The 24,455-nt window shown below is 40.0% G+C and overlaps 2 protein-coding genes across 3 annotated transcripts; one reads left to right on the top strand and one right to left on the bottom strand.

Annotated features, from left to right (window-relative positions):
- The first annotated feature begins 1,906 nt into the window (after nucleotides 1-1,906).
- sfr1 (SWI5-dependent homologous recombination repair protein 1) lies at nucleotides 1,907-3,208 on the top strand. 2 transcript variants are annotated; one of them, XM_073481299.1, is made up of 3 exons: nucleotides 1,907-2,269; nucleotides 2,413-2,778; nucleotides 2,876-3,208. In XM_073481299.1, exons 1-3 carry the CDS (start codon nucleotides 2,174-2,176, stop codon nucleotides 3,062-3,064), a joined length of 651 nt encoding a protein of 216 aa, XP_073337400.1. In that variant the 5' UTR covers nucleotides 1,907-2,173; the 3' UTR covers nucleotides 3,065-3,208. The 2 variants fall into 2 exon arrangements, with proteins under 2 accessions (XP_073337400.1, XP_073337401.1); XM_073481300.1 differs by having other exon boundaries at nucleotides 2,416-2,778.
- cfap43 (cilia and flagella associated protein 43) lies at nucleotides 3,097-24,351 on the bottom strand. Its single transcript, XM_073481298.1, has 38 exons — nucleotides 24,323-24,351; nucleotides 23,842-24,095; nucleotides 22,035-22,131; nucleotides 21,757-21,924; nucleotides 21,511-21,661; nucleotides 21,190-21,334; nucleotides 20,999-21,075; nucleotides 20,710-20,841; nucleotides 20,478-20,594; nucleotides 20,291-20,368; nucleotides 19,545-19,693; nucleotides 19,222-19,325; nucleotides 18,813-18,962; nucleotides 16,841-16,995; nucleotides 16,555-16,713; nucleotides 16,322-16,452; nucleotides 14,428-14,593; nucleotides 13,919-14,029; nucleotides 12,707-12,784; nucleotides 11,700-11,825; nucleotides 11,510-11,614; nucleotides 11,313-11,429; nucleotides 10,619-10,813; nucleotides 10,201-10,407; nucleotides 9,939-10,025; nucleotides 9,620-9,700; nucleotides 8,843-8,971; nucleotides 8,630-8,749; nucleotides 7,721-7,828; nucleotides 7,401-7,487; nucleotides 7,231-7,319; nucleotides 6,895-7,105; nucleotides 6,441-6,553; nucleotides 6,158-6,317; nucleotides 5,856-6,020; nucleotides 4,678-4,758; nucleotides 3,481-3,634; nucleotides 3,097-3,393 (listed from the first exon to the last, which is right to left on the bottom strand). The coding sequence occupies exons 1-38, from the start codon at nucleotides 24,349-24,351 to the stop codon at nucleotides 3,218-3,220; spliced, it is 4,962 nt and encodes a 1,653-aa protein (XP_073337399.1). The 3' UTR covers nucleotides 3,097-3,217.
- Between the last annotated feature and the right edge of the window lie 104 nt (nucleotides 24,352-24,455).

Raw genomic sequence — 24,455 nt, forward strand, 5'->3', positions numbered from 1 at the left:
AATCCTGACCCATTTATACAATTTGAGAAGAATGATTTGCCTGCTCAAACATGAAGCCGAGGCTGAATTTATGAGTGCACAGAAACCACAGCTGCATTTGATGACAGAGCTGGCGTTCTCGCTCAGTCTCTCACGTAGCCTCTAGATTTTATAAACTCACACCGCTGCCACAGTAACTTCATGCATAATGCCGAGGAGCAAGCACAGCATTTCAAGCAGACTACTCAAAAGCATAAAAAAAAGGCACAGTCTGACTCACACGTAGCAATTATCTTTAACCGTCCGCCCTGTGAGAATCATCCATATAAAATCTTAAAAATCCCCATTCCCTGGGGTGTGTAATATCAGACTGCCAAGTACTGATGTTCAAGTCGAGGCAGGAGAACATTTTAATTCACACCTTTCTCCTCGAGGATACAGAAAAACACAATGAAAAAAAAAAAAACGAAGGGAAACAGCACGAGTCTAAAAAACAATCCCAAACAAACGGTGAATACATCAGCATGTAGGAGTTTAAAACAAATCCTATAATAGAGGTGAATCAACTGATGAGAAGAGCTGAATCACATCATGACTCGACCCCGGTAACCATGGTAACCAAGTAACACTTCTTCAACACTGAACCCCTGCAGCTGAAAAAAAACACTCTTCCTGTTTTGCTTTTGACTCCCCTCCGAGCACGTTATTGTGTGAAGCTGTCCAAGTTGTATCAACGCGTCTCATTTGAACCGGTGTTGTAAAAAGTACACAAAAGTCATACTTGAGTAGTAGTAGTAGTAGTAGAAGTAGTAGTTTGTATAGAGTCATCCATACGAATAGTACTTAAGTAAGAGTCTTAAAGAATCTGATACTAAATGTACTTAAGTATCTAAAGTAATTTTCTGGCAATAAATGTACGTAAAGTAAAAGTATTAAAAGTAGCCTACAAGTAAAAGTAAACTATATATACACATGTATGCTTTACCTGAGTATTTCCATTTTCTGCTACTTTATACTTCTACTCCACTACATTTTCGAGGCAAATATTGTATTTTTTACTCACTGATTATTATTTGATTACTTAAGTTACAACTTAACTTAAGGTACTATTGTATGCTACATCAGAGCCAAAGTAGCACAAATTTAACATTCATGTAAATATAAGCATGATTTATTTTCATATGCAGTTTTGATTCTTCAGTAGGCCTACATTTATTGCCAGAAAAATACTTTTGATGCTTGAGTAAAATAATAATAATAATGTTTATAAATAGTTTATTTGTATAGCACTTACCAAAACCATCTTTACAAAGTGATTCACAATAAACACAATAATACGTAATACAAGGCAAGTTTATTTGTGTAGCACAATTCAGACACAAGGCAACTCAAAGTGCTTTAATAAAAGAGAAATAAAACTAATAACATCAAGATAAAAAGTAAAACAAACAAACAAACAAAAACAACAGGTACATTCAAATATAGTGTGCAAGACTTCAGTGCAATTCCAACAATAAAGTAAATTGTAATTTAAAAGATAAAATAAATCTTGAATCTAAACACTGTTACAGGAAGGCCTTTAATAAAAATAAATCTTTAAAAGTGATTTCAAAAGAGGACACCGATGTGGCCAACCTTAGCTCCTCAGGCCGAGGTACATTTAATATCAGATACTCAGAGACTTTTACTAATCATGAGTGACTTTTACATTTATCAAAGAAATATTGAATCACAATATATTTGCTTTAACTCTGGTCTGACTTCTCACATTACTGGGATTATCATGGAAATACTGGGTTTCAAAGTTGTCATTAGTGCTGAAACATAAAAAGCCGGCAAACAACTACACTTCCCAGGATTCTGTTCGGCAACGCGTCATCAAATTCTGTCCAATCGCTGCCTTTGGAGGCTTTCTTGAGCCGCAAAACCCCGGAAAAACAGACGAGTCTGATATCGTGTTCAGTTTCATGTTTTAGTCCACGTTTTGTGAAAAACCAGTTTGTTTCTCGCCAGTTTAAGTTGTCAGAGTGTTCGTGTACACGCACTCTGACGTGCTCTCGGTAGTTTTGTTTTTTGAAAGGAGCTTGTCGTGTTTGTTGGCGAGAAGCTAACGTTGATACTCTTTAAGCTATCTTAGCTCTACAGCAAAAACAACAACAGCGTTAGTTCACATGAGTTAGAGAAAGTTTCCCCCATGGAGATCACTCCTAAAGCGGGTAAAGTGAAACGAGACTATTCTTCACCTTGTGATTCAGTGGAGTCAAGTCCCTGTGAATTTAAAGAGGGAAAGGTAGGTAAAAGTGCATTTTTATGTGGTTAGCCACGTCAAAGTGGGCTTAAGTTATGTCAGATGAATGAAAGATTATCTAATATGTACTATTAGTCACATGTTGACTAACTATTTGCCCTATCACTCCTTCATTGTCCTCTCAGCAGCATCATCAGGTGCTGAGTTCCTCTCTAAAGGAGAGGCTGAAGAGATCAAGGCGTTCCTTCACCTCGCCCATCTCTGTGGCCAAGCGCCTTTGTGTTGATGATGATGAGGAGGAGGATGATAGCCAACAAGTTTCAGCAGATTCCCGTCAGACGGTTAATAATCCTCCACTGATCGTCCCCAGTGTAGATGTAAACAGAAATGAGGCGAGAGCGGGGAGTGAAAGGTTTTCTGGAGCCATTCCCAAACCAACACATCCTCCTTCTAAAGACTTTGCACAACAGCGAGACCGACTGAGGAAGGAGGTTAAAGACAAGATGGAGACTGTGCGGAGGCTCAAGATGGTTCAGATGTACAGAGGCAAGGTACCGGCTACATTTTGAGTTGTCTGGGTTGCTCCTAACATGATTTCCTCCGTTTCACTACACTTAAAGTGACACACTGTCTGTCTCTTTTCCCCAGAATGATTTAACACAGCTCCAAACATTGATCGACAAGTGGCGGAGCTGTGCTCAGTCTGCGCTGTATGAGCTCCAGTCAGAAGTCCCCGCTGATGGAAGAAAGGGCAGCCTGTCCGAGCTTATTGATCTCTTTGGTCTGGATGATGGCATTCTGCACTTTGACCGCACGGAGGAGGACTTTACTACCTGATAAATGCACTTAAAAACACAGAAGACAAATCATAAATTTAATCAGTTTTATTTGATGCTGCTGCACCATTTTTGTTCACAGCTTGAGTTGTACATTTCATGTAAAGTAACGTGTAAATAAAACCTTGTTATCTGTTTAAAAATACGGCTTTGCTCAGGTGTGTTTCAGCTGATCAAGTGAAGGAAAGCTGCTCATCCTCAGACGCTGGACTTCAGCCCAGAGGTCAGCCAGCTCGTCTGCCTGTGTTCTGGCGAGGTCCTCCAGTCTTTTCCTCTGGACGATTTCCTGGTAGCGCTCCTCTGTTTCAGCCGCCTGATTTTCCTCTGAAGCTAAACACCAAACAAGCCACATTATCAGTCTGAACAGGCTCTACAATCTGCAGTGTGTTTCATTAGAGCTGAAACTAGTTGTATCACCTGTTGCTTCATAGATGTGTCTCCTCTCTGCCACAGTCACCTGCATATCAGGTAATCGCTGCTCTACTATTGCAGTCCTCTCGGCTTTCTTTGCTGCCTGCCTGTTGAGCTGTTCGATCTTTTTTATGCGATGCTGCACACTCTGTAGATGAGTCTAAAAATATTTGATATTGATGTGTATATTGACTTAAAGCACCAAAAACAACTCAACAGCATTGTCTCTTTCCAGAAATCATGACCCAGCTTACTTAAGATAATCCACAGACTGTGTTCTGAGCATTTTCATGTGGGAACTGTTTTCTTTCTACCGAACTACACCAAATCACTGTGGGCAAGGAAACATGCATCTACTAATGGATGCAAGGCTCTTGCTCGTAACAGCAATGGATGTAAGCATTCATGGCATCTTCCTCAGCTGAGCTTTAATGATAGTTGGCAAAGTTATCCAGCCTCTCCCTCATGAGTAGATGCACACTTCCTTCTGCACAGTGATTCACTGGGTGTAGTTCGGAACAAAGAAAACAGCTCCTGTGGACTCTTTGAAAAATAACTGCTTCAAAAGCCTTTTTATCCTGCCACGACTACCTACTACTCACTGAGGAGAGTGTTTAGTACTTAACCCAACAAAAAACATCTTTATGTGAGACATAAATTAATTAAATGTTAATGTAAAAGATTAGAAAAGCAATTAAATTTAGTAGAAACAATCAAGTTGTTCTGTTTTCCTTCAAAATCCCCTCAAACATCTGAGACATTTTCTCTCACTTTTATTTGAAAACAAACCACACGTGCTCACAGCACGTTGCTCGGCATGTGCACATGAGAAGTTGCCAGGATCATGGAGGAAGTAATGCTGTGGTCCACCAGGAAGGCGGAGTCGGACAGCGTTTGTGCCCAGCGCAAAATGGATGAGACACAAGAGATGAACATACTGTGGGCCACTGACATCAAAATTTCATCTTATTCGCCAACAGGCCGATGTCAGTCAACAAGGCAAATAACGCCCAATACTGATGTTAGGCTGATAAAACGGTGCATCCTCAGTGTCTACATGAAAAGGCCTGTGGATTATCATGAGTATCTTGTATCAAAGAGAAAACAGGCATCTTTACGGCCGATATCTCTTAAAACTTGGCTTCTCACAACAGGTTAGCAGAAAAATATGTATTTTTGATCTCACTGTTGGTTTTCTGTTACCTTTTCCTGGAAAGCTCTATTTTTCTTCAGAATGGAAGCCTGCTTGGACATGCTGCTTTCTCGATCTGTCTTGTTGAGGTACTGCAAAGAAAAAGTGAGTAGCTGAAAAATAACTGATGTGTGAAATGAGAACTCAGAACAACAGATCGAGTCTCCGACAGGGGTTTTCTATCAAGCGTCAACTCTTTTGATGAAAGATCTCACAAACAGTCATGGCAGAAACGCTTCATCATAAAATGCCCCAGGATGGATTTGTTTACATATAAGGTTTTTCTCCCTCAAGGTTTCAGGGGGCCTAAACAATGACAGGAAGCTGAGTGCCACGCCTCAGCAGAGCTACCTGGACCGTGTGCCAGAGGAAACTGGCACTGAGGCCTGGAAACATGTTTTGTTTTATGCCATGCTCATCCACTTTTTTGAAAATAAGATGATTTGTGACTCATTTGATCTTCATGTATTCTTTCATTGCTCAACCACCACCTCCCTGTTATTTTTTATACGGCTAACATATGAAATTCCTTGTGTTTTTTTGTGCGCGAAGGAGTTAATGGACTGCGAGCATGAGTGAAGTATGTTCTTGTCAAGTTTTGTGGTCTGTGTTTAATTAAACTGCCTGTTGACGCCTTGGACTGACATTTCCTGCCATATGAAGGAGATGAGCTTTTCTGTTTCTCCTAGAATTTGAATCGTTGTATCAACGCGGAAATAAAGACAGCATACGTCTTTACCTGTTGGACTTTAAAAGATGCAAAAACAGAGAAAAAATGGGGTGGGGTGTTTGTGTGAACAGGGTGTGTGTGTCTGCGATCATAAAAGATGATCCATCTGTACTCCGGGCTGGTAACAATTTTCTGCTCGCAAAAACATCTGACAATGCCAAAACCGAAATACCTGCCGTCATATCAGCGACTGAGGTTTGACCAAAAATGCGAATAGGGTTTAAGTTTCATCCCAAATATTGAGATTTCAGTGATATTACAAGCAGATGTTGAACTTTTGACATGTAATTGCCATATCAGAATTATGTACAGAGTCGAATCTGTTTACTATTTGGTAGCATCATTGCTCAGAAAGTGTTATTTAGTGGTTTTTATCCAGTATTTGTAGAGATAACAGGTCCCTGAGGAAGCTAGAAAGAAAGCAGAGTTCGGGTGTTTTAGTATCCTGATTACACTCACATCCTGTTGCTCTTCTGACAGTCGTACCATCTGGATGTCCCTCGCCTTGTTGTTGAGGTCCTCTATCTGCATCCCCATCTTCTTGTGCTCCCACTGCAGCTGGATGATGCCCTTACAGAAGTCTTTGCGCTCCACCATGGAGGCGATCTTCTGCTCTCCAATTGTCTGAACATATCGATAATTATCGTTTTACAAGCACAGACATCTTCATAACAAAGGTCTGTCATAAGAATGTACGTCCTTGTTTTTAAGAATCTGAAATTAAAGCGTCTGTGTGTGTGGTTGTGGTTGTGTAGTCTGACCCTGATGCTGCTGTTTAGATCCTCCACCACACTCCTGTGGAGAAGTACGGAGTCAGTGTAGTCAGGAGTCAGGTCTGTGGTCGACACCTCCACCTGGCCCTGTTTGAGTAAGACCTGGACCATTATGTCCGTCAGGAAACGGTTCTTCTCCTTATGCAGACTAGGAGAGAACAGGACAAGGACAGTTTTAATTTGTTTTTACTATATCACCTATGATTATTGTTACAGGGAAAGAGACTGATTTTGTGGCTTTCGTGTCTAATGTGCAACATCACAATCATACCTCTCAAGTTCATCAGAGATATTTTTAATTTCCTGTTGAGCAGTCTTTTCCTCCTCTCTCCTCCGCTGCAGGAACGCCTGCATCTCAGCGAGAGTCAAAGCTTTCACTTTTACCTGCAAATGACGAGTCAAACAGTGAGCGTACACAAAAAACAAACAATCATTGGGTAAAGCTTCCGAAATCTATTTGAAAAAAGTGAAAATGATAAATAAAAATGCAGTGATGGAGAAGCTACTAGTCCTTCGCAAAGAAATCACAGTCTAGCAGCATTAAACGACTTAAATAAATAATCCACAGGCTTGTAGAGCCAACTAAGAGAGACTGTGAAGATCTCATTTTTCACATGACGTTACAGTCTGCTCACGTATGGCCAATAAAAGAAGTTAATAATAGATGTAAATCGCTACAAATTGTCCCATAGAGCCCCTTTAACCTGTCTGTGTCCTTACTTTACCTTATGCTCACTCTCTACTTTTGTTTTGCGGACAAAGCAAAACTTCTCCCAGATTGACGGGTTCAAGCCTTCTGGCATATTCTGCGGAGCATCCAGCTCCTCCATCGCCTTCAGCATTTTACCGAGCGCGTCGGGAGCTAGAGAGCCGCACAGACGCTGCTCTTTCAAAGGGTTGGAGTTGTTGTCGGACTGGGCCCTTATCTTTTGAGCCCTGAGGCGCACAAAGAGACAGACAGCGCTGCAACTGTTCACTCATGTAGAATTATGATGTGGTTATCAAATCATGTAACTTTCAGCACAACTGCATTATGTTCGTAACTAAAATGTATTACAAACCTGGGTCTACGCTTGAATAATCTGTATAGCTGATCGACCAGATGGCTCGGTACATCAAAGAACTCCTTCCTGAATTCTTTGTCAAGAACCTTGGGACACATGGATTGATATTATATTATAAATGTGCTCTTACAGTCACAATGATTTCATTATTCTACCAGCCGGCTTACTCTGTCCTCAGCTACAGTGCTGTCATAGTTCTCTTGAAACAACTCTACTTCTTCTTCGTGTCTCTTCACCTCTTCCCCAATTTTGTCCTGCTGTAGAAATATATGCCAGTAAGAAATATAAGCGGCATGTATGTGAAATTGTGACAGGTTAAAAGCATGAACGAATTAGAGTACCGCACAGGTTGGCTCTTGCAAAAACACGCCTGAGGGATTAGCAGCTCTTCATAGATTTTGGAAGAACACCATCCACTCACAAATAACAGAATCTGAAGCTGGCAGCCATAAATTCCTTCGGCATTACTGTGTTCACATTTTCTGACCTTGTGTGCCGTCGTTTTTTCAAGTTTGTGCTTGAGCTCCATCTCTCGATTTCTCATCTCCTCGTCTATCTGAACCGAATACACCAGATAGGTAATCTTGAGCTCTTCCTGTTAAATACAAAAACGACACTGAACAGCGTTTTCTACGGCGTCACACACACAAGATCTCATATCTCATAATTATCTCAAGGAGGAAACCACATTGAGAAGAAAGGGCCCTTCATCTTGAGTGAGGAACATGAGAAAAAGGGAGAAAAAGGAACTGATGTAATGACTTAATGTGTCCATTATGAGGCTGTTCAGACCTGGCGTCAACATCTGTCCTGAGTGATCTGGTCACACTCAGCTCTAAGTACAGGTGTTAGCACCTCCAAGATGCATTGAGGACGCGTTTGAGATCCGACATACACATTTGGAGGTGGTCTGGACCGCATGTGACTACATTCTTTAAGTAGTGTGTACGCACATGTGTCCTCAGCCACACTGACACTGACTCACTTCTCAACTGACGCCCCCCGCTAAACAAGAAGAAGCCACAAAAACAGGCAGCATGCATTACACGCTGGCTGATTTCCACGTGGTTCGCTGTACCATAAATTACATGTGTCAGCAGCAGATGTCTGCGAACGCACTGTTTCAACTAAGTATTGAACTAGCGACGGCAATATCGCCAGACTCCCTTACTAAATCACGTGATTTTGAGAGTTGCAGATTCTTAATCACTGGTGCCGTCTTGTAAATCTGCAATACATCAAGTTGTTTCTTTCCTTACATAAATGGTCGCTCGAGACATGCTGTCCACTTGTGATCGGATCACTCAGGACGGATGTTAATACCACGTCCGATAAAGAGTCCGACCACGTGTCACCTTCGTGTGCTGCAGGTGTGTGTGTGCTTGTGTTGGCTCACCTGATATATCGCCATTTCACAGGTCACTTTCCTCTCAAAAAGCTTTCTCAAAGTTTCATCAAACCTTTGGGTTGCTTCCTTGGTGGATGCCTGCATGTTTTTCATTTCACATTCCAGTGACTGCAATTACAGAGTTAATGAGTTGACTCACATTGATCACTGATCACAAGTTCTGATCATAGCAAAGAACTGTGAACGTATCGACCGTAATACCTTTTTGTATTTCTCCTTCTCCAAACTCAGGTCTTTGGATTTCTTTTCATACTCTTTGTAGACTTTCTTCTCCTCCTCAGTCCAGTGGATGCCAGGTTTGGTCAAAACAAACTCAGGCGGAGGTATTTCCTGTGGAGTCAATTCAATAGAAACTATGTGCCCTTCATGCTGATTGGTCTAATTCAACTGACACTGAATAGAAAAGAATTTAAGTTAAAAAAAGCATAATTTGCCAAAAGTTAGAGAATTAGAGGCTGCAGCGATGTAGCGTTGTGTTTACGTCATAAGAAGTGATGGCAGGAGGCAGGGAAGAGTTTTCTTTTGCTCTTTGATCTGATTATATAATAAATTAACATCTAATAATAAATAATACACTACATCACATGTGACAAAGAAACTCATCAAATCTTCATATTCGAGTTGAGAGGCTGAAATCACAGGTTCTCGCTTGAAAAACAACCTAACAAGTTTTCAAAAGAGTTTTCTGATTAATCAACTAATTGTTACAGCTCTAATTTACAGTATGTTTCTATGTTGCTGATAGATGTAAGCCTGCTGATTTACTAAAAATAAACTTCACCACTTCCCTGCCAGATCTTTATATCAGCCTGGTTTCAACATTTGAACTGACAAAGAAGATAACGCTATCTGCAAATCCAAATGTGTTTCATATTGTCTCTAAATTTATTGATCAAATATGTGAGTAGAAGTTTCATTGGACACTTGATATACTACTTTGTACAAAATAATTTATCTGGGATCAGTTCATTGGCCCACCATTTTCAAGATGTCCTCCCGTTTCACTTCAAGCACTCCGTCCATCATGTCACCGAGAGCTCTGTCCATGAAGTTATCACCCTAACACAGACAGATCTCATTAATGACAGGGCTGAACTTCTATTTACGACTTGCTGCATCCACTGTACAGACACATAAGACAGTGATGTATTTCATTTCATTCTGGCAAAGGACTGTTACATTTACGCTTACTGTCATCAGCAGTTGCAGTTTTTTGTAGATGGAAGTATTTGAAGAATTTGTAAATAGCGACAAACAAGAGTTAAAAAACAAAAACACATTTGTTACGGCAGCATACCTTGGCAGCCAAACGTCTTTGCTGTTCCAACTTCTTCCTCTCCTCCTCCTTTTTCTGCTCTGGGGTGAGGAATCTTTCTGCTTTTATCTAGAGTAGGACAAAGGTGCATTATCTCTCTGGTGAGGTGTGAAAAAAACTGAAACAAACATAATTACATACAATTTCATATTTCACTAAAAAAAATGGACAAACCACAAAGCAGTTCAGGATGTTCTGTGAACTTTTGTCAACAGCTTAAATGTTTCATGAAGAGGTCAGTCACCTCAGAGTCATCCACAGTGAGCAGCCTCTCTGGCTGCTCGCTGTTGGTCAGGCTGGGCTCCCACAGCTCCTCGTTCATGTCCAGCTCCAGCATGATCGCCCTGATGTGTCTGTTCCTCTCCCTCACACGGTTCAGCTCCTGCACCTTCTGCCTGTGCACGGCCTCAAAGTCGGCATTGAACGCTGTCTTGGCACGATAAATCACATCCTGCATTTGGAGCCGAGTGAAATTCAGCAAAGAAAAAATACTATTTATGATCAGTTCTTATAAATACCTTATTTTATGCGCTCTTTATTTCACTTTCTTCGTTTTAGTTAGTTTGTGTTTTGGGCACTGTTTTGGAAAAGTACTGTATGATATAAAGGCATCATTGTCACACTTTTGCTGAGCTCAAGCTGTTTTTTGAGCAGGTTCCCACCTGTAGCAGAATTATCTGGTTGATCCTTTGTTCTGCGGTTTGCAGGCTGAACTGATTGTAGACGTAGGGATTTGAATATCCTAACTCAGCGGAGAAACTTCCCGTCACAGCAGAACTCTCCGCCTCGTGGCCTTCCTTCCCCGGCTCTTCCTCCTTTGCGATGATTGTGTTGGAGCCTTTCTTTAAGTTGCTCTGCTGCAGTTTAAAGGTGGAGACGACACTTTGAATTAGAGAGAATCTGTGGCCATAAAATTACAAACTTCATCCCACTGAAGATAGCTATCGTATCAACTCTCTTTCAGCCACACAACCATAAATCTAGAAGAGTGTCAACACTGTTGGATTGGCACGTGTTCAAGCATTTTAAAAAGTTACAACCTTGAAAGGTCACAGATAGGACTGTGATTCAAAACATCAAATTATTTTCCAGCTGCAAACCTGTTTTGACTTGAGTGGTTTTGCCATAAAATGTATTCCCAGAGTGTAAAAACCCGCACACTGAACACAGACTAAAGAAAATGTAGAACTTTTGATGCTGTGACTTTGCATGCTGCCTTTTCTGCTTCACATTAAACATATTGAGCAACATATCATCAAACTCATTCTAACTCGTCACATGTGCTCCTCTCTGCAGTGTTCACAAGAATCTAAACCGCAGATTGTTCAGGCCTGTTTTGGACCCTGTTTTGCTTACGGTGCAAGCAGCCTCTTCTAACTTCCTCATTTTCTGAACCCTGCGAAGGTCCTCCACCTCTTTCTCTGTTTGCTCCTTCAGTGGGTAGTTCTTCACCTCATGCTCAGAGTGAAAGGCCTGTGGGAGAAGGCCCGAAGTGATTTAAAACTCTTACACACTGTGATTATTAAGAATTGTAACACTATAAGCCATCTTACCTTCACAGTCCTGCCTTTGACCTTCATAGTATCCCAGCATTCTCTCTTCAGGACATCACGGAGGTAACATTTGGCTAAATTCTCCCACTCAATCTCATTTCTCACCTACAATGACAGTGACTGCATTCAGAAACCCTGTAATCGTGACCTCAAAGCAAAATTAACGCCCATGTTTGTGTGTGTGATTTACCCGAACAACTTCCTGCTCCACCATGGCCTCCAGTCTCCTCTGCTCCTCAACATCCAGGTTGAACTCACGTTGTTCCAGACGCTCGATATCTGGGAGGTTGTCGTTTTCGCGCATCATCTCCTGAATCTGACAAAACAGAAAACACAGTTAAATCGTCATATTGTTCGCTCGACAAACTTTTTGTTTTGTTTGTTTTTTCACTTTCAATTCAGTGTTCACATAAGTTGACATTAGCATGGCTTCATAGCTTGTTTACATGTGTATTTTATATAAAGTAGTTCATTATTATTCATGTATTTATAATCTGAATTCTACAAACAGCTTTTATTCTCAATAAAAATACATTTTTGTGTTTATTTATTCGTTTATTGCTTGTGAGTCTCTCTGCTAAACATGGTTTGTCAACTGATTTAAACTGTCTAGACTAATCATTTGACTGTTTCCGTACCAATATATGAAAGACCAAAGGCGACCATTTTGTATTTGCCCAGATGAAGGCCTCATTGGCTGAAACACATAGGGATGTTTTTACTTATGCTTCAATAACCATGAGATATTAAGGGCTTTTTAACTCATCAAGCTCTTGAGAGCCTCAGACTTCCTCTTCCTTCTATTTTATTCTTTAGCTTTTGAGTGCTAATTTATTTTGTGTGTATGTGTTGCCTGGATAGTTGCTGCTGCATATAATTACAGGGATAAGTCTTATTTAATTGAACAGCACTTACCAAATATTTTTAACAGCACAGTATTTGTGCTTACATGCAGTGAGGAGTTTTGTTTTGTCAGCAAGTTTTGCGTTTGCTATGATACGTTTTTTCTTGCTCAAGAGTGTATAAATATCTTCTTAAGTAAGGACAAAAACAAATATGTAAGGTGAGGAGAAGGGACTCCTGATGAAAACTGGCCGTTCAGCTAACTCGGGTGAAATTACATTTGTTTGAATGTTGATTAACGTACACTGTCCCTTTTTAAAAGTAAGGAATCAAATTACATTGTAATTCACTTACAGTGTCACGTAACTCTTTGACTGTTTTCCTCAGGTTTTTCTTTGTCTCAGAGTATTGCTCATTTTCTTCTTTTAGAACCTGTTTAAGATAAACAGATTGAAAACAAATGAAAAAAGTTAGTTTTGTTTATCAACCCTTCGGAAATTATTTTTGTGGCAATTATCAAACTAAAACAACCAAAATATTACAGCAATTACAATCAGGACATTTAAAAACAAAGTGCTTCACCACATCACCAAAAAAAAAAGAATAAAAATATACCAAAACCCAACTGGCACACAATTCACGTGACAAGGATTTGTTTAACAGAGTTATACCAGAGGATATAACCATCTCTGGGCACGGAAGTCCGCAAAGGTGGCACCCTGCACCTCCGCCCTGATCGTGACAACTCATATTCACCATAGAGAGGGTGTGATACATCGCTGAGGATTGTCCGTCCTTTTCCTGCCACCCGGTTCTCACAAAGTAGTGAAATACTGCGGTGTTGTTGACCTGCAATCTTGCTAGACATATTTCCAATCTTACTGAGTTTGTTCTTTGTTCAGAAATTCATGATACTCTCTACAATAAAGTATTGATTCAGTTAGAATTAAAGTTCGTGCTGTGTTTATACCTTCAGGCAGTAAATTAAACTAAGTGTCAGACGTCGTGTTAATTACAATTAATTTCACAACATGGGCAGAGAAAATAAATCACATGCTATCCAACATTTCATCACTCAACTTGATGCAGCTTGATTTAAATAGAAGTCCTCACATGACCGAGGTGAGTCATATTAGAAAGCATGTTGTAGCATAAAAGCAGACTGGAAAGTGCCTCGGCCCATTTCCAATACGTGTTTTTCAATGGGGCGTAGAACCCACATTTCAAAGACTGCCACACCTTCAGTATCAAAGTATTGTTATCAAGAAGCTCTGTCAGGTGACAAAGAACTGAACACTTTTTTACAAATGCTTATCAGCTTCATAACACTTTACTACTTGCTAATTGGTTGTTTTTCTCACTCAACACATGACGATAAATCAAGCTGCTGCTCAGAGAGACTGTGTGCCAACAACAACACGGCAAGATATCACACACAGGTGCAAAGGGCACTGTCGTAACCCTCCACCTGCAACGGCGTAGAGACACGAAAGAGGTATCTAAACATAGTTAACATTGTTAACATTATGCCACCACCGCAAATTTCACAGTATGTTAGTCACTAACCGCCTCTCGCCTGCTTTCCAGCCAGGTGGGGTGTGAAGGTGGAGCAGACAGCAGGCTGTTATAACTCTCATCCTGCTCCGTCACATCCACAGACTCTGCTTCAACACTGACCTGCACATTAAAATATAACAAACATGTGGATGCATTAAAGCATTTGCTTGAGCACATTGCTAAAATGTTAATCTAGTTGAGTAACGAAAGAGGCTCTTGCATGAACAATAATTAAATAATTAGATTGAGCAATATTCAGCAAGATTTATACCACAGTGCCTTAATTAAAAACACAAAATTGTTCTTGTATGTTTGAAACAGCTCAGAAACAAACTGTTTTCTTACAGACACTTCACATTTATCCTTATATTATTCAAACTTACTGGAATGCCTTACATTTTTTCCTGCCTTTTCTGCAGTTGCAGTGTACTGTCTGGTGTTTCAAAACCATCAATACCAGCACAGTTAGTACGCTCTTAAGCAGCACTAACTTACTGCTTATTTATAATACAGTTTACCTCACTTTCCTCTGACTTTTCAGTGGCAGCTGGAGACCCTTGGCCCCACTCAGGCCAGTCAACGAGGACAGGATTCTCTGTACTGAATATGTTCTTCAAGAGATGATCCATAGACTGGCTGTACTGGGTAGCTTTATTCACCTTACCAGCATCCACACCTTTAATCCTGTGTGAAGCCATGGAAACACGTAAGAAATACACAATAAGAGAGCAGATAAGTGGATATATTTGTTATGAATAGGTCGAACAGATGAGAACGGGTGAAATAAGGGACAGGGAAGTTGGGCGTGGTCACAGTGGCCTCTGTAATTTCTTATAAATTCAACAGCGTCACAACACTGCCCTCACAGTAGCTGTTAGCTGTTATCAAGTCACGGCACAAATGTACACAGCTAAAACAAACAACAGCCATAACTCACGAAGCATGCAAACTGCTGTAGGCATTGCAGAGTTGGCTGCAGGGTGACACCGAAAAAGTGTTTCACAACAGACAGAATTTAACGTTTTTATAAGGTTGTAACTGATCAAAACTGTTGCTTAATCTAATTTGTGGGACAGTTAGGACAGATTCTGGATTCAGGACAATTATTATAATAATATATTATATAATAAATACTTGAAATTCCAGATTGTCCCAAATTTTTCAGGACGTCTGGTCACTCCAATTATAGGACTGATAATATAGAAATCAACATTTTTATAGCGTGTTTAAATGGAAATAAAGCAAACTGTGCAGTAGACGTGTTTGTTCCTTTCTCTCTTATGATGAAATTACTTTTACATTAGATTTTATACCACACATACCTAAGATGAGTCAAAGCTGTAGAAGAGTGAATTATACAACAGATTTCAGTAAATGCAGTCTAACTATGAACAATCACCTTACAGTGAGTCTAAGAGAAGTACAACCTTAAAGGATGAGGCTGCCGGTATTCTACCATTGTTTTATTCCCAACAAATCGCATGAAAAGACCAAACTAACAGTAATTAGTTCATCCCTCTGTAATTTCTGACTTCCCTACCCTGTATTTTGCATTCAACACCAAGCCCATTTGTTCCTACTGAAAACATAAATCTTTAAAAACTGGTCACGAATATATAGTTTCATTTTTACAAAGAGTTTTAAAATAATTTCATAAAACAGTTGGGCACTGTGCTTTTTTTATTTAGCAAATGTTTCTCAAACAGGAGTCAAGAGTGTATTTGTTGAGGACAGTTATTTAGCTGTGAGTATTTATGGCAGCAGTTTTTGGACAACAATGATTTCTATGGCATAGAGGAATAAGCTATTTAAGGCTTTGGCTACACAGACAATACTTGTCAATCTGTTGTTGGTGTTTGTCTTTTTGTAGGATTTGTTGGAGATAAAATAAATGAAACAGGAAGGAATGAAACAGAATATGACCAGCCACTCCTTTAAATTCACATATCATCAACAAAGAAAGCAGCTAATAGATTAGACACACAGTGAACCATCAAAAGATGTAGGGGGAAAAAAAGGAAAAAAAAACAAAACATTAACACAACAGGGATTTCAGATAATAGCAAAGTAGTAACAGCTGAGGAAAAACAAGAAAAGGTTTCTTAAGTTCAAAAGTAAAGCACACAGGAGCGAGCAGATGTGGAATGCGAGTGGGATCTGATTCATTGTGGAGATTGTGCTGTAAAGTTTACTGGATCGTTGTTTTCCTCAAAATTATGACCATGATCACCTCCAGCTCACCACTTTAGTTGTGTTTATTTACTATTGTTCCACAGAGCCGACACTGAGAGAGGAAAAACTCTGTCTTATGTTCACTCCAACTGCAGAAGAGTGACATCACTACTGCGAGCAACAGTTCCCTCTACTGTTCGCAGTGGTGCGCTTTGTTAGACAGGCTGCTTTCTGCTTTACCTCAGATCAGCACACACAAGGGAGCCATCGTTAAAGCCAGCAGTGAGGAGCGTCTGGCTGTCTGCAGAGAACGACACGCTCCGAACTCCACCGCCACGGCATGAATGACACTGCAGCTCGATGTACCGCTCCTGTAGGGGCAGCAACACCATTGTTATACACACAACAGACAATGAAGTCATGACTCAAATGTTTACAAGAAAAAAATATAATAATAAAAAATGAGCAGCCACCATGGAAGCAGTTTCTCGGATGCGTAGGAGGCCATCTCGGCCCGCAGAAGTGAGCCACAACTGGTGAGGAGACAGAACAAGAGAGGCAGGGCCCAGAGGATGACCCCGCACTTCCTGCTCTGGTCTCAGCTGGACCACCGGCTGACTGGAGTCTGTGTCCTAGACACAGAGCAGGATAATGACTTCATATGTGTTAACACCCAGATTAAATGTGTCAATGATATTTCAGGGGAATCAAGACAGAGAATTATGTTTACAAGAATCAGAAACATTAGCAGCAGTAAACCTGAGGAAGCTGAAATCGCTGAAGAGTTTTCTTCTTGTGGCAGTAAGCAAAGACCTTGCTGACTCCCAGGACACAGGACTGAAGTGGATGAGGCACTTTGTATCTGGACACTTTGAGGACGTGAGGAGACAGGCAACCATGTCGGTCTACACAGTCTGGACCTGCAAGTCAGTAGAGTCATAATAAATATATTCAGTGTTTCATTCACCTTAAAAGATCTTGTGTATGAAATGTTGAAGTGGCTGTACCCTCACTACACTTCATTTTTTATAAATTATGATAATCACGGGTCACATCTCCCTTCTCACTCCCTCTTCCTCTCTTTCGGCGGGGTAGGTTGAAGGGGGAGGGAGTCGCAAAACTGCCCAGCAACAACAGCTGCTTATATTTTGAGGAAGTGGATCAGATGATTTATCGAGGAATGTGTTTGTTGTCTTTAGATTTTTTTTCCCTCCCAAGTGCTGTAACGATTTCCGTGGTGGCCGTGGTTAAAAGTAAATAAATAAGTAATTAGAAACAGTCAGGCTCCTTTTCATGTTTTAAACAATTGCAGGTCTATAGTGATGATAACTGCAGAGCGCCTGCTAATCCTGCATCTACATATCTACAATAATACTGAGGGATTCTTCAGTAATTGCTCCCGGCACCTTTGTTTGGAGAGAAAAGGAGCTGTATCAGTTTAAGCATTAGACAATACATATATATATATTTTTTAAAGTATTTTTTGGCCTTCCATGGCTTTATTCATAGGACAGTATGTGCAGAGTTTGACACTAGAAGACTATTTTCATATTCATTGCTTAAAGTGTACATTTTCTCTGTGCTCATTGAAGACAGAGTTGTACTGTTTGATCCACTGATTTTCACCACATCACAAATAGTTTGGAAACTAAGCCTGTTGCAGTGTTCAACTTACACAAGTGTGATGTGAAAACAGACTTACAAGTAAAATATGAGACATTTCCTGTGATGTAGTTACATTTTTGAAATGACATATATTTGGGTAAATGCAATTTTAAGGATTTTTTTTTTTTTTTTTCACAAAATGACGAAACTTCTTTTGAGGAAAAAACTTATCAGAAAAAAATGATCAGTCAAAGAACAGTCTTTTTTACTTCTTAGAACATGTCTGGAGCGGCTCTTTAACTATCATGTAGGTAGCACACACTACAATCATGTTTTAAAATCCCATTTAACCTGTGTGGGCACAACTCCAGTCTGACTTAATGTTTCTTTCCTTTTAGAGACCCATTTGTCTCCTGGTCTATCTTGTTCAACATAGTTTTCCAGGCAGTATAAATACAGGGTGTGTTTCTGTAAACCCCTCACATGCTTTTCTTTCTTTTCAACAGTGTAAGTGACGACATGTCTAAACATTTGGATCAAAATGTCCTGTTGAGTACTATTAATGGTTTATGCTAATGTCTGTGGATGGGGTTTTCTCTTTGGAAGCAAGTCCACTGTTAAAGCACGTCCATGGATGAATGATGAGATTCCCAGAGTTAAAAACAAGAAGAAGAAGTCCAGAAAACTGCAACTCCTTTATTTGCTGCTTGCAGATTTTGTAACCATAGCAAGCCGCAGGCCACTATTACTCAGTTAATTTCTCCCGACTAGCACAATCCTTGGCTTTTGGTTTAATCACCTTGTAAATCTCTCTCACCTGCAGGAGATGATGATTCATTAACTCATTAACTGCCAGTTGCAAAGTAAATTCTTCACTTCTCCCATGTCTGCAGTGGACCTCCCGAGTTGCTGTAGATCAATATCACCCCATGAGCCTATGAATAATTTGTTGCATGAGACCCTCAACCTCAATGTGTTCTCTTTCATAAAAAGTTCTCTCTCCTCTGGGTGTGCACCAGATAATTGCACAACGGCCTGTGATTAACAAGGTTAAACAGGTGCCAAAAAAATAAATAAATAAAAAAGAGAATAAGTCATGGATTATTGTACTCCATCAGTGTTGTACCTGTAAGGTCACTCGCAGGCAGAGAGAGCATCGTGAGCAGGCTACCATCATGATTTTTGCCCTCCTGTCCGGTGCACAGTGCGAGAACTTTCACCTGCTCACAGTCCCTGATGCACTGAGTGGACAGTGACAGAACCGGTCCAGGAACAACTGGAAAAGAAAATCAAAGGACAAGAGGAGGCGGGTCAGCTTGATCTCGCTCTATCTTTCAATTATCATACCTGAAATTACTTAATACATTGTTCTTTTTAAGTTAAGTGTTACAGTAAGAGGACAATCATTTCGTGTACATCTATTAATCAGTTCTGAGGTAAAAAAAAACAAAACAAAATGCATTAATATGAACAGCATTTTGGTATGTACATAAGAGCAGTACAATCAATTAAAAAATGTTAAAAAGAGAATCTACCTGTGTATCCTATGACTGAAAACTTCTTTGATGGCTTTGCATCTAGTACGTAGATATGTGAATCTGAGGCCCCAGTGAGCAGGTAGTGTCCCTCTTGATCAAAACTGTAAAAAGAAAAACAAACACACACACACCACATACACAGACATCTGGTTTGAACACACAATAAGAAGGCGTGTTACCATTTAATGTGACATTTTAATTTGCTTTCAAGACCATGAGTGGAAGAACAGTTGTTCCCTCAGGGTTTTATGGGTAGAGATAACAAATGCCTCTACTTCATAAATATATGATGAGATACTACAAGGGTGGAGGATACTTGCACTAGGTGATCCACAGGAGCGTGGTAGAGATGAACCTGGTGCACCAGGCGAGGCTGCTGCTCCCTGTTCAGGTCGATGAAGAGGACGTTTCCTGAAGCTGTTCCAACAGCCGCGTACTGTGCGATAGGACAACAGGCCAGACTTCTCACCTAGACAGACGAAAAATTACAAGTTTTTAATTTACTTCCATTCCGATAAATGTATTTTTTTATTTAAGTCATTTTCAACAGCCAATGAGAGAGGCATCAAGTAGCAGCTGACGATGCTGCCAAGCAATAAAAAAGACTCTAGCCCTTGAGACTGCATTGAAGGCATCTCCCCACTTTCATGCTAATCTCCATTTTGTTTATGCCTGCTTCCCAATGATATCACGTGAGAGGGATTACGTTTGAACCCAGCTTCAGAATCACAAAAGTGGTATTCATTTGTGAAGATTATCTTGCTGAACAAAACGTTTAAGTATCATAACGTTGTGTTTGCCACAGAGCTTATTTTCTGCAATCACTCAAAATCCAATAGGCTTTGACAAGGGAACCAGGCCAATGCTTACTTCTGGGTTATGGGTTAGTTTACAAAAATGCATCATCCCTGCCCATCCCTACATACAATGGGATTTTTTAAACCGGTTTAGTCACCCCCTGCTGGTCATTAGTAAGAATGCATGTTGGCACTTCAGCATCTTTTTTTTTATCCAGCCAATGGGCTCGACTGATATGTTCTGAATGCTCATATGTTGTCAATCTGACCTCGGTTTGAAGGGACAGGGAACCAAGGCAAACTCCATCTGTGGACCACAGCTGCAGCTCTCCGGAGTCCCTCACTGACTGCAACCAGCATAAACACAGACATCACAACTCACTTAAAAGACACTGACCTAAATTACACATGCCATCACTAGACACTGTAATTCTTGAGCAACACATTATGTTTTACCACACAAATTTTCCTGTCAGTGCGCGACAAAGCTGCTGCCACAAAGTTGCCACTGAGAACATCCAGGACCTTGACAATCTCGTCCGAGCGGTTTGGGTTCAACGTGTAGATTTGCCCCTAAAGAAATAAAATGTTGTTGTATTCTCAGATTGTAACATATATTTGCTCTTGTGTAACATGCTATTATTTGATGGAATAACATGTTTTTTTTTTATTTTTTATGAATACTTACCGTATTAGAAGATAAAAGTAATGTTTTATGGTCAGGGGAGTTCATCACAGCTGTGACAGGCCCGTTTAATTGCCATGTTTGTGTGATGTTGATCTGAGTTTGCTTGATTTGCAGACAGTGCATCACATTCCCCTGTAAAACATAAGGATTTTAAAGAGCTTTTACATTGGAGTGATTGAGAAATCCTGATGACACTGCAAATCATATTATCTATTAGCAGATTAATGTATTAATCTTTTTTACATTTTAAAGGTGTCACGCAGATGTTAACGAGTGGGTGGGCTTGTACCTTTCCTAAAGCCATCAAACCGTTCTTGTGAAGGGTTAAACCTTGAAAGTGGATCCGTCTGAGCTCGGGGATGGCATCTGCAGCTAAACAAAAGTGACACAAAAATCTATATGAAACAACATAATTACTCCCAGTGAGTTAAAAATATCAACCACAGCCCAGTACCAGTCCCAGTGTTTGTGTTTGTTTACTTGTGGGATTGAAGAGGACTGAGACAGAGAGGCTCTCCGGCTCAACCAGAAGCAGAAAGCCTTCCGCACAGCCCACATAAAGCTCTGATGTGGCTGTCCAGCAGATGGCAGTAGGAGTTAGTCTAGCCTTGGCGCAGAGTTTAGTCTGTTTAAACACATGTTGAGTTGTGACAGTTTACATTTTGTATTAGTTTGTTTGCATGATAACAAAACTGTTTCCCTAAAAAACAGACACAGCTGTATCACCAAAACAAACATATCAATTGCTGAAAGTGTATTTATTTCTTTGACGATAGCGTATAAGTGACAGTGGGACGATACCACAATGGTTTCTGCCTTGTCTCCTTTGATCCCTGAGATGGCTGATGGTGGCATTTCTGGGCCAAAATATGGCGATTTGTCACTGACGGTATGAGAACTGGCCACCGATCTCTCAACAGAGGAACCATCAGTTGCTGGAAGCTCGATCACACTGCAACACAACAAATATTACATAGCAGGTTTCACTTATGTCCATACATCAGTTTAGATTTTAACTACTTGCTTGTGCAGCCAAGTCTGCTTTACCTCGGTTTCAGGACATGAACGCTGGCACTCTTCTCAATATTCCAGACAGTGAGGGATCTGCTGCCCAAAGCACAAAGCTGGAGCCAATTCAGGGGGTTGAACACCAAAGAAATTACATCTCGCCCGGCCTGTGGTTGTGTACAAATGGGCTCAGCGGTTTCCCAGTTCCTGCATGACACAGTCATGGTTACAGTAACAGAGCTGCCCTGCCTAAATAAACATAACTGAAACATAGGTGGCACACAATGTAAGGTAGTGTACTGGTTTCAGTGGCTTACCACACTGTTATGGTGTGGTCTGGTAGAGCGGAAAAAGAGCCCAAATAAGGACCACCATCACTTAATGTCAGAGATGTGTAGTCCAGCTGTGCTGTTCCTAGAAACCAGAATAAGCGGTAACTGTTTAGGGTGTGGATGTGTGACAGAGAAAATTAAAGTAGGAGGGATGCATGAAAACAAATAAATCAATAAATCTCTGAAGAAAATTACAATGAAATCACAGGAAAAAAAACAGTGGTGGAAGTTACTGAAGAATTGTACTTAAGTACAATTTTGCGGCACTTAGCTTGAATATTTCCATTTTATATTACTTTATACTTCTACTCCACTAAATTTCAGTGGCAAATATTATACTTTTTACTCCTACATTTAATTTAAACTTTTGTTTCACCACAAATTCTGATTAATAATAGAAATGTAATCAACAAGTGAAATAAGATTATTATTATAATATACATTATTAAGATGTGCCATTCTAGTTTCAATTGTTATACTGTTTTTTTTACACTGTGGTACTGAAGTAAACATCTTAGTACTCCTTCAACGACTGGATATGACTATAATGAAAATAAAAATGGGGGAAACAGGTTGCTGATGTTCAGCTGTGAGCAGAAACTTGACTGTTGAGTTTCCTGCAGCTTCCATCTGCTGCTGCTGTAAATATTGAGCATACATATTGCTTGCTCTGTTGTGTAACCGCTCTGCTGTTTACTGAACCTCGTCTGTACACACACTGATTCAATTCACAGCTGATTGCTTTGTGCTGTCTCTGGGACGGACTAGTGTTTAAGAAATGCCAGGGTTTTTTCATTAGGCTACACAGGCTGAATGTATCAATGAAAAAACGTTTGGTGTTAAAACTTTAATCCTTCATTTAAGAAAAAGAAGATATTCTATTTAATTTGTAGCAACAGAAACAGTATTTAGTATCTTTAACTGGTGGTGGTGCTGGTTATCAGCTGTCAACGCTGCTGAACAAACATCTTTTGTGTCAGAGCCAGAATCAAATTACTCAGGTCATCGCTTCCATCAAGCAGCTGTATAAATTTACCTTTTATTCTTGTCTGTGCAGTTCATGATTTCTCGTGCACCAAATATTATGTTTCAGTGTGTGTTTGAGTCCATTAGTGGTTAGAACAATACATTTTTTTCCAATCTTAACATACAGTATGTTTCATTTTTAAGATTATGAAGGTTTCTTAATGTGAGAAAACATTTTTGCTTAATACAGGGGTCTGAATCAGTAAACATGTGGAGAGTAAGATTTGTAGACCAGGGCATCTCTGCAGCTTTCATCGAAATTTTGACCTTTATCAAAAAATTGCAGCTTCTGGGATTTGGATATTGTGATTGCGATAATATTTTGATTAATTGTGCAGCCCTTCCCTGAAGCTAGTAATAAAACTGCACAGTCACGTGACTTGTCATCAGCTCAACCAAAGGTTCCCTTCTGAACTTTTCACATGGTTTGATTTCAATGATTGTTTAAGGGCCCAAAGATGTACAGTGATCCGATATTTCACAAAATCAAAGATGAGAGAGAAGTCCAAAAACTGACACAGATTTGTGAGTCAGAACTTAGTTTAAACTAGCTCCACCTCAAGCAAAGACAGCAACAAAATGCTGCATCAGTATTAGTAATCTATTAGCATGGCTATCGCTTTTGCTTGTAATGTGATATTTCTACATTATGGCATTGCTACTTTTACCTAAATAAAGGTTTTGCATTCTTCTTCTTCCACCTCTGATAAAAACAACACCTACTAATTGGCATATTATGGCAGATACATAGATAATATCACCTTACCTTTTAGTTCACACTTCAACTGAAACTCGGGGAAAACGTACACAAATATAGCTGGGGATAGCTTTTGCTCAGAGAAAGCAAACATCCCATTATTGGCATTGACTGTCAAAGCTCCAACACCTCGTCCAGGACTGTGAAGCACACTTTGTGTTTGTGTCTCCAGGTTCAGGAAACAGAGATGACTCCCACATGCATAACAAACTGTTTTATCGTCGACAAACTCGATATTCTTGTTTGTAAAACCTTGTATCCACCTGGGGTGAGTAAAACAAATACACATTATCTAACATAGAATTACATTCACAACATTGGTAAGTGTTTTTTTTAACGACCTTCTGACTCTGCTATGTCATGTCATGCTAACGTACACACGAACTGGGGCTCAATATTAGCTTAAATTAGCTAACTTGTAATAAAAACAATAATGTTAATGGTGTATATACAGCGCACAGGAGTAAATATAGTTGTAGGGGCGACATACCTGACTTCAAAACTTCCAATGTCATCCATTTTAAGGTAAAAAATAAACGTACACACAATAAAATTAAAGTTATTTCTCCAACACAACAAACAAGCCGAACGGGCGAGTCGTTGCGTATCCCTGGCAACCAGAG

This window comes from Pagrus major, chromosome 15 (assembly GCF_040436345.1).
Source record: "Pagrus major chromosome 15, Pma_NU_1.0".
NCBI lineage: Eukaryota > Metazoa > Chordata > Actinopteri > Spariformes > Sparidae > Pagrus > Pagrus major.

Bases quoted from the DNA above. Each gene is read 5' to 3' on its own strand.
- sfr1 (XM_073481299.1), top strand. From the start codon at position 2,174: ATGGAGATCACTCCTAAAGCGGGTAAAGTGAAACGAGACTATTCTTCA. The intron at 2,270-2,412 runs GTAGGTAAAAGT...TTGTCCTCTCAG, and splicing joins GTGAATTTAAAGAGGGAAAG to CAGCATCATCAGGTGCTGAG. The intron at 2,779-2,875 runs GTACCGGCTACA...TCTTTTCCCCAG, and splicing joins TTCAGATGTACAGAGGCAAG to AATGATTTAACACAGCTCCA.
- cfap43 (XM_073481298.1), bottom strand. From the start codon at position 24,351: ATGGATGACATTGGAAGTTTTGAAGTCAG. The intron at 16,714-16,840 runs GTTTACTGCTGC...CTCTGTGTCTAG, and splicing joins AGCGATTTCAGCTTCCTCAG to GACACAGACTCCAGTCAGCC. The intron at 6,021-6,157 runs GTCAGACTACAC...CGATATGTTCAG, and splicing joins ATCTAAACAGCAGCATCAGG to ACAATTGGAGAGCAGAAGAT.